We start from the raw sequence: 15,714 nt of genomic DNA, 5'->3' as shown, positions 1-15,714 counted from the left end.
CGGTGTTCATGACATCAATCACTGGATTGTCTGGTCCAGATTCGATTATTTACAGACCGCCGTCATATAGCTGGGATATTGCTGAGTGCGGCGTTAATCAAATAACATTACTGACAGATATCACCTGTGTATGTGCTGGTCTTGGATACGTGTGCACGTGACATCTGTTCCGTGGGGACGTCCCAGGTACCGACCTGCACAGCCCACTGATGGAGTGAGTGACGTCCCAGTTGCCGACCTGCACAGCCCACTGATCGAGTGAGTGACGTCCCAGGTACCGACCTGCACAGCCCACTGATGGAGTGAGTGACGTCCCAGGTACCGACCTGCACAGCCCACTGATGGAGTGAGTGACGTCCCAGTTGCCGACCTGCACAGCCCACTGATCGAGTGAGTGACGTCCCAGATACCGACCTGCACAGCCCACTGATGGAGTGAGTGACGTCCCAGGTACCGACCTGCACAGCCCACTGATGGAGTGAGTGACGTCCCAGGTACCGACCTGCACAGCCCACTGATGGAGTGAGTGACGTCCCAGGTACCGACCTGCACAGCCCACTGATGGAGTGAGTGACGTCCCAGGTACCGACCTGCACAGCCCACTGATCGAGTGAGCCGGTCCTACTTTGGTTTCTGATTGGTGAATAATACTGGTGGATTTTTATCAAATGTGGGACATCTCTATATTCTACTCAAAAGAAGTCAAGGACCACCCATTACTATAGTTAATGTATTTCCTCTATTACACGCCCGGGCGTCTATTAATTTCGCACAAGGCGTGTATTGGGGGTCCGGCATCTATTCCGTGTAATGCTAGCAGCGGCAACTCACTTCCAATCCCAAATTCTAGTCACAAAACAGTCCTTATTAATCACCAACCTATCCCACAGCATTAATTCATTTTAGAGGCCCAGCTTCTATTTGTTTTTGGACACAGCGTATGACTCGGATGTCTGGCGTCTAATGGAGGAAATGTGGTAACCTTTTCATAGCCATCTTCCCGAGGCAGTGTTAACTGACAATAAGTCTTTTTTCCACCCTTGCCGAACTAGCTTGGAACTATGGAGATCAGATTGGCTGGACTAGCGAGTCTATGCATAGTCCAATCGAAATTCCGTAACGATATCGACATCTGGTTCATAAACATGGCAACTGCCCTGTCGAATTCGTTCGATTGCATATTTTAAATCAATGTGCTCAAGTGATCTAATGCATTTCGCGACGTTAAGTCCGTTCTATTACAATAAGCTTTATTCTCGACGAGATGTCTTGACTGGGCGCCGCCATTTTGTTTCAAGCAAATGCAAGTGATGATAGGTGGACACTGGTCAGTAGGGAGTACATAGAAGGGACATAACTCGTAATAGGCACTGGTGGCGCCACGATCAAACCCAGAAATTCCAGCCTAGTTCGGCATGGGGGAATAGTGCACTTTTCCGGGCGCACTTTTTCTGACCCAATTAGTGCTGTGGGGACTCGACCGCGGTTCCCCGGCTCCACGGCTTGGCTGTTGGAGGGCGAAGTTGGGCCCGGTAAACTGTACTGTTGCCAACTGGTCCTCCGTGGACTGCAATATCAAGTAGAACATACTGGTAAAGAATATATTGCTAGTCGGGTTTAACGTCGCCTTGTCGGCCCGGGGAGCGGAAGGTCAGGGGATCGAGCCCCGGCCACGTCATACCAGAAGACGGTAAAACAGGCATGTGATACCTTTTCGACGCCACTGAGTGGGGTATCAATGTTAAAGTGCGACATGGTATCTGTGCCAGCACCATAAACCCGACATTTGCCCTCGCCACCAACCTCGAAGACTTCAAGATCAGGAAACTACAAAAAGCCATTCCACATCAAGACCCCAACCGTCAATCAACCGTGACCAAGGCTATTACATACCCACTGCGTACCATCAACTCATCCAAGACCCCAATCAGCCATAATCCCTTTTGTTTATATACGATATACGAATATGAATGTGAATGAAAGAGTGTGTTTTCAGTGTAAGGAAAGTATTGAAGATGAATGTCATGTATTACTTGATTGCCCTGTGTACGATGATTTGCGTGAAAGTTTATACGAAAAGGTGAGTTTTAGCTATCCCAACTTTCTAGAGTTATGCAATACGGATAAACTTATTGTACTTTTTAAATATTATGTATATTTTACAGCCAAAACCTGCTTTTTAATTCTCCAATGAAGAAAAGATATTTTATATGGCTAGTTACGGGTAGTATATTTTCATACCCCTTTTACACCAATATGTTTAACATGTACATACTGTGATACTTTTTAAGTCTCTCGTAACCCTTAACGGGTGGCTCACTTTTATGTCCTTTTATATGTATTTATGTAATTATTTCTGCGGGGTGAGACTCAAATAAACAATCTGTCTGTCTATATTACTGACTTCGTCGGTCAATATGTTTACAACCCTTTTTTGTGTACATAACAGGCTTCTCCACTCCAGAGTAACTACTTCTGATACCGGATGAAAGTGAACTTACTGAAGGATTTCTTGAAAGAGAAAGATAGTGAATCATGGTGTAAACAAGTGTGGGATGATGAGAACAAACCAAAGGGTAACAAGCTAAGGACTTTCAGACTTTTCAAATTTGATGTGAATGTGAGCCACTATGTGAAATGTGTGAAGCGAAGGGATTATCGAAGTGTATTATCTAAGTTTAGGTTTTGGTAACCTCCCTCTATTAGTCGAAACAGGCCGCTACTCCAAGCCACCTATTCCTTTGAATGATAGAATATGTAAATTTTGTGCAGAAAAAAATAATTATGTTATTGAGGATGAATCACACTTTTTAATAGATTGTTTTGTATACAGTGACCTGAGATATCAACTACTACACAAAGCAGCTGAATTAAATCAAGACTTTTATTATTTTAATAGCATTCAGCAATTATCTTATTTGATGCAAGAAGTGATTTTACAGCCGCTTTTAGCAATCACATTATACAGCATGTATAGAAGGAGAGTGCATCTCTTCTAGTCTTAACATTGTATATAATATTTTTATTTTGTGTTTTATATTTAATAATGTTATATGTTTTAAATGCTTTTAGAGTGTCTCATAAGCCCTAGAGGCTGGATATTGTACTTTTAATGGCAACTTGCTTTAGTTTAAAATGTGTTTTATGTACAATATGTGACACTTAAATAAACATTTCTTCTTCTTCTTCTTCTACTGTAAACCGCCTCCGTGGTCTAGTGGTAGAGCGTCCGGGGTTCGATCCCCGGCCGCGTCATACCAAAAGACTTTAAAAGATGGTACTTGTTGCTACCCTGTAGCTGGCTAAAACCAGGGCTGGTCGGCTCAGGGTCAGTATACTGTGTCTGAGTGGAGTATTCATGTTAAACTGCGGCATGGTATCTCGGGGGTTAGCTCTATAAATCGGCATCAGTACGAGCAGCGAAACACACGTGCATGCACGTCGCTATATAGAAGTGCAATAATCTTGGACCCCATTTCACCTTACTAGTCTACTGTGTAAACATTGCCTCCTGCCTGTATATATACGATGTTAGAACCTACACCGAATCGTCGCTCATAATTGTAAAATACAAGTTGTTCATCCTTATATCTTTTCCTTACTTAGTAATCCAACTTCTAGATGCCTCTCAAAGAAGTTATTCGGCAAGCGCAGGACATAAGTGCAATAGTTTTTAACGTGACGTTCAACTCCAATTGCACCTCGCCGCTTTGAACAGAGGTAGATGCATCGATCGGAACAAGGCGTGATAGGCAGAAAACACGGGGCGGACGTTTAGTTTAGCACGGTCGGCGAATCACAGCATGTTTAGGCCAAAGGAGGGCAACTCTATGTAGCGTATTACAACGCATGCAGACCTGTTTACCACACACCTGCCCTACCAGGGGATCACTGAGAGCCTGTCAGTTGTTTCAGACATTAACTTTGTGTATAGTCATGTTTACCAACGTGCAGGCAGGTGACGCCGACCTCGCACGCTGCATGGAGCTAAGTCACTATCGCCTCTGACAGCGTTTCCCTTCAGAAAGTATGATGCAGAGATACGCGCTGCTCAGAATTTCAATTACGAGATTTGATGACTGCATTGTTTTTGTTTTTAATCCGGTCATAAACCTAGGATTTTTTTAAGGTGGGCCCATGGGGCCTATATACATGTACCTCGAGGAAAGACAGGAACTCGTTACTGGTCAGTACATAAATACCGTACCCCACTTCTCTGCTTACACATGCTTGCTGTAAGAGGCGACTAACGGGATCGGGTGGTCAATCTCGCTGACTTGTTTGATGCATGTCATCGATGACATTTGCGTGGATCGATGCTCATGGTGTCAATGACTGGATTGACCAATAACGAAAAGTGTGGGCATGTAGTACAAATGCTTGTGAACATATAAATGCTGCAAAATGTATTTATTCAAACATGTAAAATAATCAAGGCAGCTTTTGTGCATCAATCATCACTTTTTAAAAAGTCGGTCGCAAACTGGGAGCAGTACTGCCATAAACTTCACCCACCCTACCCATTATTTAGCGTAACCGAATCCTCGCACCGCTACATGGAGCTATCGAACTGTTCATTGACCCAGACGATAAGTGCGGTTATACGAGTTTCTTTGCGCTCGGGAAAGTGACGATCGTGAGAACGGCTGAGAAGTTTTGCTTAGGCCGAATATACGTATTTCTTCACTTGATTCGAGCTCCCTTTTTTTCCAAAATCCGTAGGAACTACAGGGAAATCGTAGGAGTAAACGGGCCTGCGCATGTCTTATTTGAAGACCAGACAAGCCAGTGATCAATATTGTGTACAACGATCCCAGCCCAGCCCAGGATAGTGTGAGACGAATTAGCCAAATCACTGAGTTCACCTCTCACAAAGACAGTTTGTACCATACTTAATCTAGTATAATCCTAGTGGTTCAAGTATTGGGTGCTCAGGCAGGTGACTTAGTTGACCGTTGCTCATAACATCAATCACTGGTTTGTCTGGTCCAAACTCGCTCAGTCATTCTACACTCATTAAACTAGTGTCAACATTCTGTGAGCACTTTTTAGAGAAACCATAGCCAGGATCATTCATGCAAATATTCAGCTTCTAAGGCCGTTTGTAGTCTGAGAAGATGTCGAAAATGTGAAAGTTAATAAGACCACTAACAATGTGTCTTGGCATAAGTTGGTTGGTTTGATGTTTAACGCTGCACTCAGCAATATTCCAGCTATATGACGGCGGTCTGTAAATAATCGAGTCTGGACCAGACAATCCAGTGATTAATATCATGAGCATCGATCCACGCAAGTGGATAATACCTGTATTCATTCACTGGTTCTTGATGAACATTGAACATTTCCTTGGGCGTAAACAGCAAAGTAGAGATGAAATTATACTTTAAAAAACGTAGGGGATCCTCGTGATTTATTCTCTATTATTGCCCGATAAACAACCCCCTCTCACCTTAATTTCTTAAACAACTATTACCAGAAACTAATATCTCTTACAACTTTGGAAATCTTAAGTAATTTCCGAGTATTACCTAGCGTTTTAAAGTAATATAACGTGAATGGATTACTGAACGGAATTCCAGGAGGTCTCTTCAGAAGCAGTCTGGTGTAGCAGGTATAACAAACATCTGTACTATGTAAAGAAACAGCAAAGGCATTTTGACTTTATTTGTTTCTGTGCATGACTTGATTAATGTTAACATAGATGAACAGGCATAACAGAAACAGAGTTCAAAGTTCAGTCAGAACGTGTCATACATAGGGTTTGTGGCTCGCCTCCTGTGCTAGGTATTTAATCTGTTAAATACGTAGTTACTTTCACATTTCCAACCAGCAACCACAGGCAACGAGCCACACACAGAAGACAAGCCTTGCATAATAGTTATTTCCATTCTTGGGTTGACACGCAGTGATGCTGACATAACAACACACCATACTAGTGCCACACAGTTGGTTCAACCATGTCCTGTGGCTGCTTGTTGAAGCAGAATCAGTACCACCACCATCACTTCTGTATCAGAACACAACACATTTCTGCATTCTACTGAATGTCTGGTTTCTGCCCTCCACAGAATATGACAGGTTTCTGCATTCAAACAACATCCTCATGAGACAGGGACTTCCCCATGTGTTGAAGCTGGTTCTGGTGAGATGCAAACAGTAACGTATACTCTGCCTCTCTCTCACCCAGTAACAAGCCTCCAGTGTGTTGTAGATGCTCATGTCCACGTTGCCGTCCACGTTGCCGTCCACGTTGCCACTCACTTGTTTCTGGCTGATAGTTCATCCAAGAAAGCTGACAGTTGGTCTGTGACAGTTTCTGGTTCATCATCATCTTCATCGTCCTCATCTTCCTCTTCTTCCTCCTCTTCGTGATCTACAACAATCAAAACTCCATCAGTAACTTACTTGCAATCTGCCATGCTGACCAGCAACCTGCAGTCAGACATCCAAACAACACATGCTGAGATCACATACTTACAGTCAGACATCCCGAGCTGCCTGAACACACTGAGATCACATACAGTCAGACATCCCTAGCTGCTCGGCCACACTGAGATCACATACTTACAGTCAGACATCCCAAGGTGCCTGACCACACTGAGATCACACACATTCAGTCAGACATCCCGAGGTGCTCGGCCACACTGAGATCACATACTTACAGTCAGACATCCCGAGGTGCTCGGCAACACTGAGATCACATACAGTCAGACATCCCGAGCTGCCTGAACACACTGAGATCACACACTTACGGTCAGACATCCCCAGCTGCTCGGCCACACTGAGATCACAGTCAGACATCCCGAGGTCCCGGCCCTGATGAGGTCACACACTTACAGTCAGACATCCCTAGCTGCTCGGCCACACTGAGGTCACATACTTTCAGTCAGACATCCCATGGTGCCTGACCACACTGAGATCACACACTTACAGTCAGACATCCAGAGCTGCTCGACCACACTGAGGTCACACACTTACAGTCAGACATCCTAAGGTGCCTGGCCACACTGAGGTCACACACTTACAGTCAGACTTCTAAACAACACATGCTGAGGTCACACACTTACAGTCAGACATCCTGAGCTTCCTGACAACAATGAGGTCACACACTTACAGTCGGACATCCCGAAGTCCCGGCCATGATGAGATCACACACTTATAGTCAGACATCCCTAGCTGCTCGGCCACACTGAGATCACATATAGTCAGACATCCCGAGCTGCCTGAACACACTGAGATCACACACTTACAGTCAGACATCCAGAGGTGCCTGGCCACACTGAGGTCACACACTTACAGTCAGACATCCCGAGGCGCCTGACCACACTGAGGTCACACACTTAGGGTCAGACATCCCTAGCTGCTCGACCACACTGAGGTCACATACTTACAGTCAGACTTCCTGAGGTGCCTGGCCACACTGAGGTCACACACTTACAGTCAGACATCCCGAGGTGCCTGGCCACACTGAGGTCACACACTTACAGTCGGACATCCCTAGCTGCTCGGCCACACTGAGGTCACACACTTACAGTCAGACATCCTGAGGTGCCTGGCCACACTGAGGTCACACACTTACAGTCAGACATCCCGAGGTCCCGGCCATGATGAGGTCACACACTTATAGTCAGACATCCCTAGCTGCTCGACCACACTGAGGTCACATACTTACAGTCAGACATCCTGAGGTGCCTGGCCACACTGAGGTCACACACTTATAGTCAGACTTCTAAACAACACATGCTGAGGTCACACACTTACAGTCAGACATCCCGAGGTGCCCCGTCACGCTGAGGTCCAGCGCCTCCTGATACTTCTCCTCAAGCTGGGCCAACTCGGACTGTTGAAAGAAGTTAGTGAAGGTCAAGGTCACTTAAGGGCAACAACAAGGAAGATATCGGGAAGGAAAGACGACGACCCACTCAACATTTGTCAATGACGTGTCACATCCCCCAACAAACTACAGCAAGTCAAGGTAAAACACGTATGAGCACAGACCAAGGGATCTGGGAGAGACTGGGTGCCGTCTCATCACACTTAGCTTGCCATCATCTGAATGTCAATAAACACAATCCCAGATAAAACAACCTTTTCTACAATGTTCAAATTCTATGCTTTCCTATTCATATATTTGTGGAATGCTGAAACAGTGACAGCATCACCCTGGGAAGAAAACCACATCGACCTGAGAATAGTGTTGTGTGCACGACTTGCACATATACCACTTGTGTCATGCATAGGAATATTCATAAATTTTTTAATTTATTTTTCATTTCATTCACGCATTTGGGAAACGATGACATGTATCAACCAAGTCAGCGAGACTGACCACCCGATCCCATAATCGCCTTTCACGACAAGCATGCTGAAGACTATTCTCACCCAGATCTTCACAGGTCGATGATGATGTTGATGATGATAATAATGATGATGATACATACCTGGATTTCCTGTTTCACCGGTCCCTTGCTGTCGTCTGTCTGGTCGGTGTGCTGGGACAAGGTGCTGGACGTCGGACGGTTCTGGAGACGCAGCATGCTGATCAGGGCAAGCTCCTCCACCTACAGCACACAACAGGGTGGGTGAGTGAGTAGATGGTGGGTGAGTGAGTGGATGGTGAGCGAGTTGGTAGGTGTGAATGGTTGAGTTAGTGTTATGGGAGGGTGTGTGTGTGTGGTGGTCGGGTGTGTGGGGGGGGTGGGGTTGGGGGATGGGAGTGAAAGCCACCCATCAGCCTCGCCCGGCATATGACTGACACATGATGTAAACGGCCATGGACATGTTGTCAGATGGCCTCAGAAAACTGGCATCTGGTGGTGGTATTAGTCGTGTTTTCAGAGAGGTTTACGTTCATCTGCCCTTCTATCTATCAGAAGCAATATCTCTGAGAGATGTGCAGCAGTAGCCATGGTAACTGTTGACGATACCTTATGTCAAGAAAGAAACAAAAATGTTTGAATGAAAACAGTTACTTGTGTTTATTTGTTCACTCGTATGGACAGTAGTACATACAATATGAGCATTCTACATGTATAACACTGACAGGCTAAATTCACAAGCCCAGGTACAGCCACTCAACATCAGGTGTTGGAAAGAAACACACAATAGTTATTGTAAACTGGTAATTACATGTTCATTGTTCGATCTAGTTCCACATTCCTTTAACGCTCCCGTGACAGATCGGCGACACTAAACACCCTTGTGTTTCCTTCCATCCCGAGAGATCGGCTCCACTGAACACGCTTATGTTTCCTTCCATCCCGAGAGATCGGCTCCACTGAGCACCCTTGTGTTTCCTTCCATCCCGAGAGATCGGCTCCACTGAGAACCCTTGTGTTTCCTTTCATCCCGAGAGATCGGCTCGACTGAGCACCCTTGTGTTTCCTTCCATCCCGAGAGATTGGCTCCACAGAGCACGCTTGTGTTTCCCTCCATCCCGAGAGATCGGCTCCACTGAGCACGCTTGTGTTTCCCTCCATCCCGAGAGATCGGCTCCACTAAACACCCTTGTGTTTCCTTCCATCCCGAGAGATCGGCTCCACTGAACACCCTTGTGTTTCCTTCCATCCCGAGAGATCGGCTCCACTGAACACCCTTGTGTTTCCTTCCATCCCGAGAGATCGGCTCCACTGAACACGCTTATGTTTCCTTCCATCCCGAGAGATCGGCTCCACTAAACACCCTTGTGTTTCCTTCCATCCCGAGAGATCGGCTCCACTGAACACCCTTGTGTTTCCCTCCATCCCGAGAGATCGGCTCCACTAAACACCCTTGTGTTTCCTTCCATCCCGAGAGATCGGCTCCACTAAACACCCTTGTGTTTCCTTCCATCCCGAGAGATCGGCTCCACTGAACACCCTTGTGTTTCCTTCAATCCCGAGAGATCGGCTCCACTAAACACCCTTGTGTTTCCTTCCATCCCGAGAGATCGGCTCCACTGAACACCCTTGTGTTTCCTTCCATCCCGAGAGATCGGCTCCACTGAACACGCTTATGTTTCCTTCCATCCCGAGAGATCGGCTCCACTGAACACCCTTGTGTTTCCTTCCATCCCGAGAGATCGGCTCCACTGAGCACCTTGTGTTTCCTTCCATCCCGAGAGATCGGCTCCACTAAACACCCTTGTGTTTCCTTCCATCCCGAGAGATCGGCTCCACTAAACACCCTTGTGTTTCCTTCCATCCCGAGAGATTGGCTCCACTGAACACGCTTATGTTTCCTTCCATCCCGAGAGATTGGCTCCACTAAACACCCTTGTGTTTCCTTCCATCCCGAGAGATTGGCTCCACTGAGCACCTTGTGTTTCCTTCCATCCCGAGAGATGGGCTCCACTAAACACCCTTGTGTTTCCTTCCATCCCGAGAGATTGGCTCCACTGAACACGCTTATGTTTCCTTCCATCCCGAGAGATCGGCTCCACTAAACACCCTTGTGTTTCCTTCCATCCCGAGAGATTGGCTCCACTGAACACGCTTATGTTTCCTTCCATCCCGAGAGATCGGCTCCACTAAACACCCTTGTGTTTCCTTCCATCCCGAGAGATCGGCTCCACTGATCACACTTGTGTTTCCTTCAATCCCGAGAGATCGGCTCCACTAAACACGCTTGTGTTTCCTTCCATCCCGAGAGATCGGCTCCACTGAACACCCTTGTGTTTCCTTCCATCCCGAGAGATCGGCTCCACTAAACACCCTTGTGTTTCCTTCCATCCCGAGAGATCGGCTCCACTGATCACACTTGTGTTTCCTTCAATCCCGAGAGATCGGCTCCACTAAACACCCTTGTGTTTCCTTCCATCCCGAGAGATCGGCTCCACTGAACACCCTTGTGTTTCCTTCCATCCCGAGAGATCGGCTCCACTAAACACCCTTGTGTTTCCTTCCATCCCGAGAGATCGGCTCCACTGATCACACTTGTGTTTCCTTCAATCCCGAGAGATCAGCTCCACTAAACACCCTTGTGTTTCCCTCCATCCCGAGAGATTGGCTCCACTGAACACGCTTATGTTTCCTTCCATCCCGAGAGATCGGCTCCACTAAACACCCTTGTGTTTCCTTCCATCCCGAGAGATTGGCTCCACTGAACACGCTTATGTTTCCTTCCATCCCGAGAGATCGGCTCCACTAAACACCCTTGTGTTTCCTTCCATCCCGAGAGATCGGCTCCACTGATCACACTTGTGTTTCCTTCAATCCCGAGAGATCGGCTCCACTAAACACCCTTGTGTTTCCTTCCATCCCGAGAGGTCGGCTCCACTGAGCACGCTTGTGTTTCCTTCCATCCCGAGAGATCGGCTCCACTGAACACCCTTGTGTTTCCTTCCATCCCGAGAGATCGGCTCCACTAAACACCCTTGTGTTTCCTTCCATCCCGAGAGATGGGCTCCACTAAACACCCTTGTGTTTCCTTCAATCCCGAGAGATCGGCTCCACTAAACACCCTTGTGTTTCCTTCCATCCCGAGAGATCGGCTCCACTGAACACGCTTATGTTTCCTTCCATCCCAAGAGATAGGCTCCACTGAACACCCTTGTGTTTCCTTCCATCCCGAGAGATCGGCTCCACTGAACACGCTTATGTTTCCTTCCATCCCGAGAGATCGGCTCCACTGAACACCCTTGTGTTTCCTTCCATCCCGAGAGATCGGCTCCACTGAGCATCCTTGTGTTTCCTTCCATCTCGAGAGATCGGCTCCACTGAGCACCCTTGTGTTTCCCTCCACCCGAGAGATCGGCTCCACTAAACACCCTTGAGTTTCCTTCCATCCCGAGAGGTCGGCTCCACTGAGCATCCTTGTGTTTCCTTCCATCCCGAGAGATCGGCTCCACTAAACACGCTTATGTTTCCTTCCATCCCGAGAGATCGGCTCCACTGAACACCCTTGTGTTTCCTTCCATCCCGAGAGATCGGCTCCACTGAACACCCTTGTGTTTCCTTCCATCCCGAGAGATCGGCTCCACTGAACACCCTTGTGTTTCCCTCCATCCCGAGAGATCGGCTCCACTGAACACCCTTGTGTTTCCTTCCATCCCGAGAGATCGGCTCCACTGAACACCTTGTGTTTCCTTCCATCCCGAGAGATCGGCTCCACTGAACACCCTTGTGTTTCCCTCCATCCCGAGAGATCGGCTCCACTGAACACCCTTGTGTTTCCTTCCATCCCGAGAGATCGGCTCCACTGAACACCCTTGTGTTTCCTTCCATCCCGAGAGATCGGCTCCACTAAACACCCTTGTGTTTCCCTCTATCCCGAGAGATCGGCTCCACTGAACACCCTTGTGTTTCCCTCCATCCCGAGAGATCGGCTCCACTGAACACCCTTGTGTTTCCTTCCATCCCGAGAGATCGGCTCCACTAAACACCCTTGTGTTTCCCTCTATCCCGAGAGATCGGCTCCACTAAACACCCTTGTGTTTCCCTCTATCCCGAGAGATCGGCTCCACTGAACACCCTTGTGTTTCCCTCCATCCCTAGTTTCCTTGTGCAGGTGATTCTAGAGTACATGGCAACAGCATCCTACATGTAGAAACAAGTCCACTTTAAACTCACACATTCTGAGTTTGGCCCAATACATATAGTACTAGGAGACCATGTGGTTTGTCATTATGATGTCCTCTAGTTTGTCACACAGGAGTAAGGAAGCACACAACTGAGGATGTTGAACATTTTTTCTCATTTCGATCTCAAATGATCTCACAAGTAGGCCAAAATTGTTGAATACTTCTTGAACTTTTGGGGTAAGAACTGAAAACACATGGCCGGTCTGCTGAAGAGGGAGGGTTGCTTCAACGTCTGACAGCTGCAGAGTCTCGCCGATGTTCGTGTGCTGAAATGTAAATAGTAATGATGTACATACTCCAGTGATACACATTGCTGGATACTACATAGGCAGATCCAGAGGAGGGTCCAGGGGTCTTTTTGAAAACCAAATGTAGTTTGTTATGGGCAGTCAAATTTTCTGAGAGAGGATTTTGATATTTTGGACCACTCCCTTTAAAAATTCTGGATCCACCCTGGTAATATAACCCCAATGTCAGAGTTTATGCAGAAATCCTTTGCATCATGTTATTTGCTAAGGTATCCAGTGCAAAATGAAGTTAATGGTGACCTGAGATACATTGGACTAGACAATCCAGTGATTGATATCATGGGCATCGATCCACTCAATTGGGATACGATGACATGATCAACCAAGGTCAGTGAGTCTGACCACCCGATCCTCCTAGTCATCTCTTACGACAAGCATATTAGCCTTATATGGCAAGCATGGGTTGCTGAAGACCTATTCTAACCTGGATCTTCAAGGGTCTGAGATACATTGATAAAACCTACATCACTGTGACCAAACAACACATATTGAAAGAATTGACACATTTATTTTGACCGTAAGCCTTTGTCTTGTGTACTTGACAATCTCACATGATAAACACTTAAGCAAGGCTAATGAGGTATCTTTGTATCTGTAAAAGTAACAAATTGCAAGACTGATCTGTGAAGTCACATCGACGTCGTCACACGAGACAACAGTCATTCACGTATATTGACGAAAACAGTTTCCTGTATTTCAATAAAATGCGACTACCAGCATAAAACTGTTTTACTGACAATATACAAAGTCTGTGTAAATTTATGATCAACTGTATTATTTAACAAAATGTATTAGATTTTGTTTTCGTGAATCTTGAAGATACATATCAAAACTTTACTTAAAGTAACAAGTTACAGATTGTCATACCACATGGCGTACGTTGATTGAATAAAGTGAACACTTACCTCTAATATCTGATCTGTTGTGTTTCTGGGCAAGAAGACCATGGAAGCCCCCGGTACTCATGGATGTTTTCCCACATACTGGACGGCCAAATCTTGCTTTGTTATTTTCCTTCTCGTGATGTTTAGGACCAGTGGTGGACGAGGCTTCATCAAGACTGGACTGTCAGTGTTGTGTCACCGAAGCCATTGCGAGACAGTCGCTCATTGTCACAAACTGCAGTCAATGCTGTGTTCAGACTTTGTAAAGGCAACATAAACACATCTCTACTTCTTCCTATAATTGATATTTATATCATGTCTCGCCAGATATGTTAGTAACTCTGTTACAATTTTTTTTTTTTTAAGTGTCTAAACTTTCTGTATGCAGTGTTGTGTGGATCTCTGTTCATACCAAAAACAAATTGAACAAAATTGTAAAATGTAGCCATGTAAGCAGCCAAATTGAAGGCACAGATTGTGAGGATCTTCAATTTGTATAGGAGGACAACATTTTATCACATGCAAATAAAATTGATGATGACCCAAGTCACATATTTAATTCAAATCTATAAATTTTACCATCGCAACACCGGTTTCAAATTCCAGCACTAAGAACAGAGACAAACAATCTTATATTCCAACCTGCATTTCTCTTAAATTGTTGTGAAAATGTAATATAGATGCCTTTAATGCTATTATTCTTGTTTTTAAATGTCTGCTTTATTGTATATTTCTTCACGTAAATTATTCTATTTATTCCTTTTAGATCTGGCATTTATATTGTTTACATTGTGCTTTGGAACTGTGATGTTCCCGGGCAGAGAATAGTTCTTCAGCAACCCATGCTGGCCATAAAAGGCGACAATGCTTGTCATAAGAGCTGACTAACAGGATCGGGTGGTCAGGCTCGCTGACTTGTTTGGTGCATGTCATCCTATCTCAATTGCGTGGATAGATGCTCATGATGTCAATCACTGGATTGTCTGGTGCAGATAGCTTGAATATTACTGACTGCGGCGTTAAACAACAAACAAAATATTGTGGTTTGAAACAGTTTTAGTACTCAGCATTGCTGTTATTTACATGTTACAGTGTGGTTTGAAACAGTTTTCGTGCAAAGAATCGCTGTCTCTTTGTTATAATGTGTATGCTACTTGTGAGTCTATGTGTGTGTCATGTATCTCTGTTATTGAATGTACCTGGGAACTCTGTTTGATGTGAAGTCAATTCTCTCGTGGGTAAAAAAGTATTATCTTAATGATCATTGATCGAATCACCGACACGGACCCACGAAAACTGGACCGCCTAGACATTTGACTGCATCTATGGAGACTGTCACTGAAAATTAGGTGATAGTTTCTACCTTCAGCCTGTTGAGCTGGTCGCTGAGTTTAGTGTGCAGGTTGACCAGTGACCGCTCCTCCTCCTTCAACATCTGTTGCTCCTTCACCGACATCTTCCTCGACCAACAAAACACTGTTGTGTCGTAGCTGTTTCACACACTTTTCGAGACCGCGGTAGCGTACCGTGTTTATCGAGTGGTACAGCTCTTCGTATCGCGCGTATAACTCAGTTGGACTGTTATGTACGCTCGGCTAATACATGTGCGCTGTTACCTCTCTGTCACCTGACAAAAAAATGGCATGCATGGATGCGGTGAATTCGTAGACACCGCCAACTCCTAGACACAATTTACAGTTACATCAAAGACAAACCGGCAGTGAATTCGAAGACACAGTTTTTTGGGTATTGACATTTTATGATTATAGTATCAATATCATTATTATTATTTAGCAGCATATTGACCTAGGTTATGTTTATGAGTTTTTCGTTTGCATGATCTTTTGTTAAAAAAAGTGTTAAATAAAAGATACGGCTAGTATTTGATTTTCTTTTGTAGGACGCTTTGTAAATAAATGATTATTCCGGTAAATGGTGAGTAGGGGATTGCAGTACGTTGTTT

The 15,714-nt window shown here is 45.5% G+C and overlaps 1 protein-coding gene across 1 annotated transcript; it reads right to left on the bottom strand.

The window, feature by feature from the left end:
* Window positions 1-5,331: 5,331 nt before the first annotated feature.
* On the bottom strand, window positions 5,332-15,216 carry LOC139447488 (snRNA-activating protein complex subunit 5-like). The gene is made up of 4 exons (XM_071228882.1): window positions 15,115-15,216; window positions 8,442-8,561; window positions 7,762-7,840; window positions 5,332-6,373 (listed from the first exon to the last, which is right to left on the bottom strand). The coding sequence occupies exons 1-4, from the start codon at window positions 15,205-15,207 to the stop codon at window positions 6,258-6,260; spliced, it is 408 nt and encodes a 135-aa protein (XP_071084983.1). The 5' UTR covers window positions 15,208-15,216; the 3' UTR covers window positions 5,332-6,257.
* Between the last annotated feature and the right edge of the window lie 498 nt (window positions 15,217-15,714).

This window comes from Haliotis cracherodii, unplaced genomic scaffold (genome assembly GCF_022045235.1).
Source record: "Haliotis cracherodii isolate W230 unplaced genomic scaffold, xgHalCrac1.p SCAF_7, whole genome shotgun sequence".
Lineage (NCBI taxonomy): Eukaryota > Metazoa > Mollusca > Gastropoda > Lepetellida > Haliotidae > Haliotis > Haliotis cracherodii.
The sequence above is the reverse complement of the archived record's forward strand: the minus strand, read 5'-3'. Positions and strand labels throughout refer to the sequence as shown.

Excerpts from the sequence above, each read along its gene's own strand:
- LOC139447488 (XM_071228882.1), bottom strand. The coding sequence starts at position 15,207 with ATGTCGGTGAAGGAGCAACAGATGTTGAAGGAGGAGGAGCGGTCACTG. Across the intron at positions 7,841-8,441 it reads CGGTGAAACAGGAAATCCAG|TCCGAGTTGGCCCAGCTTGA; the intron begins GTATGTATCATC and ends TTCTTTCAACAG. Across the intron at positions 6,374-7,761 it reads GCACCTCGGGATGTCTGACT|ATCACGAAGAGGAGGAAGAA; the intron begins GTAAGTGTGTGA and ends TGATTGTTGTAG.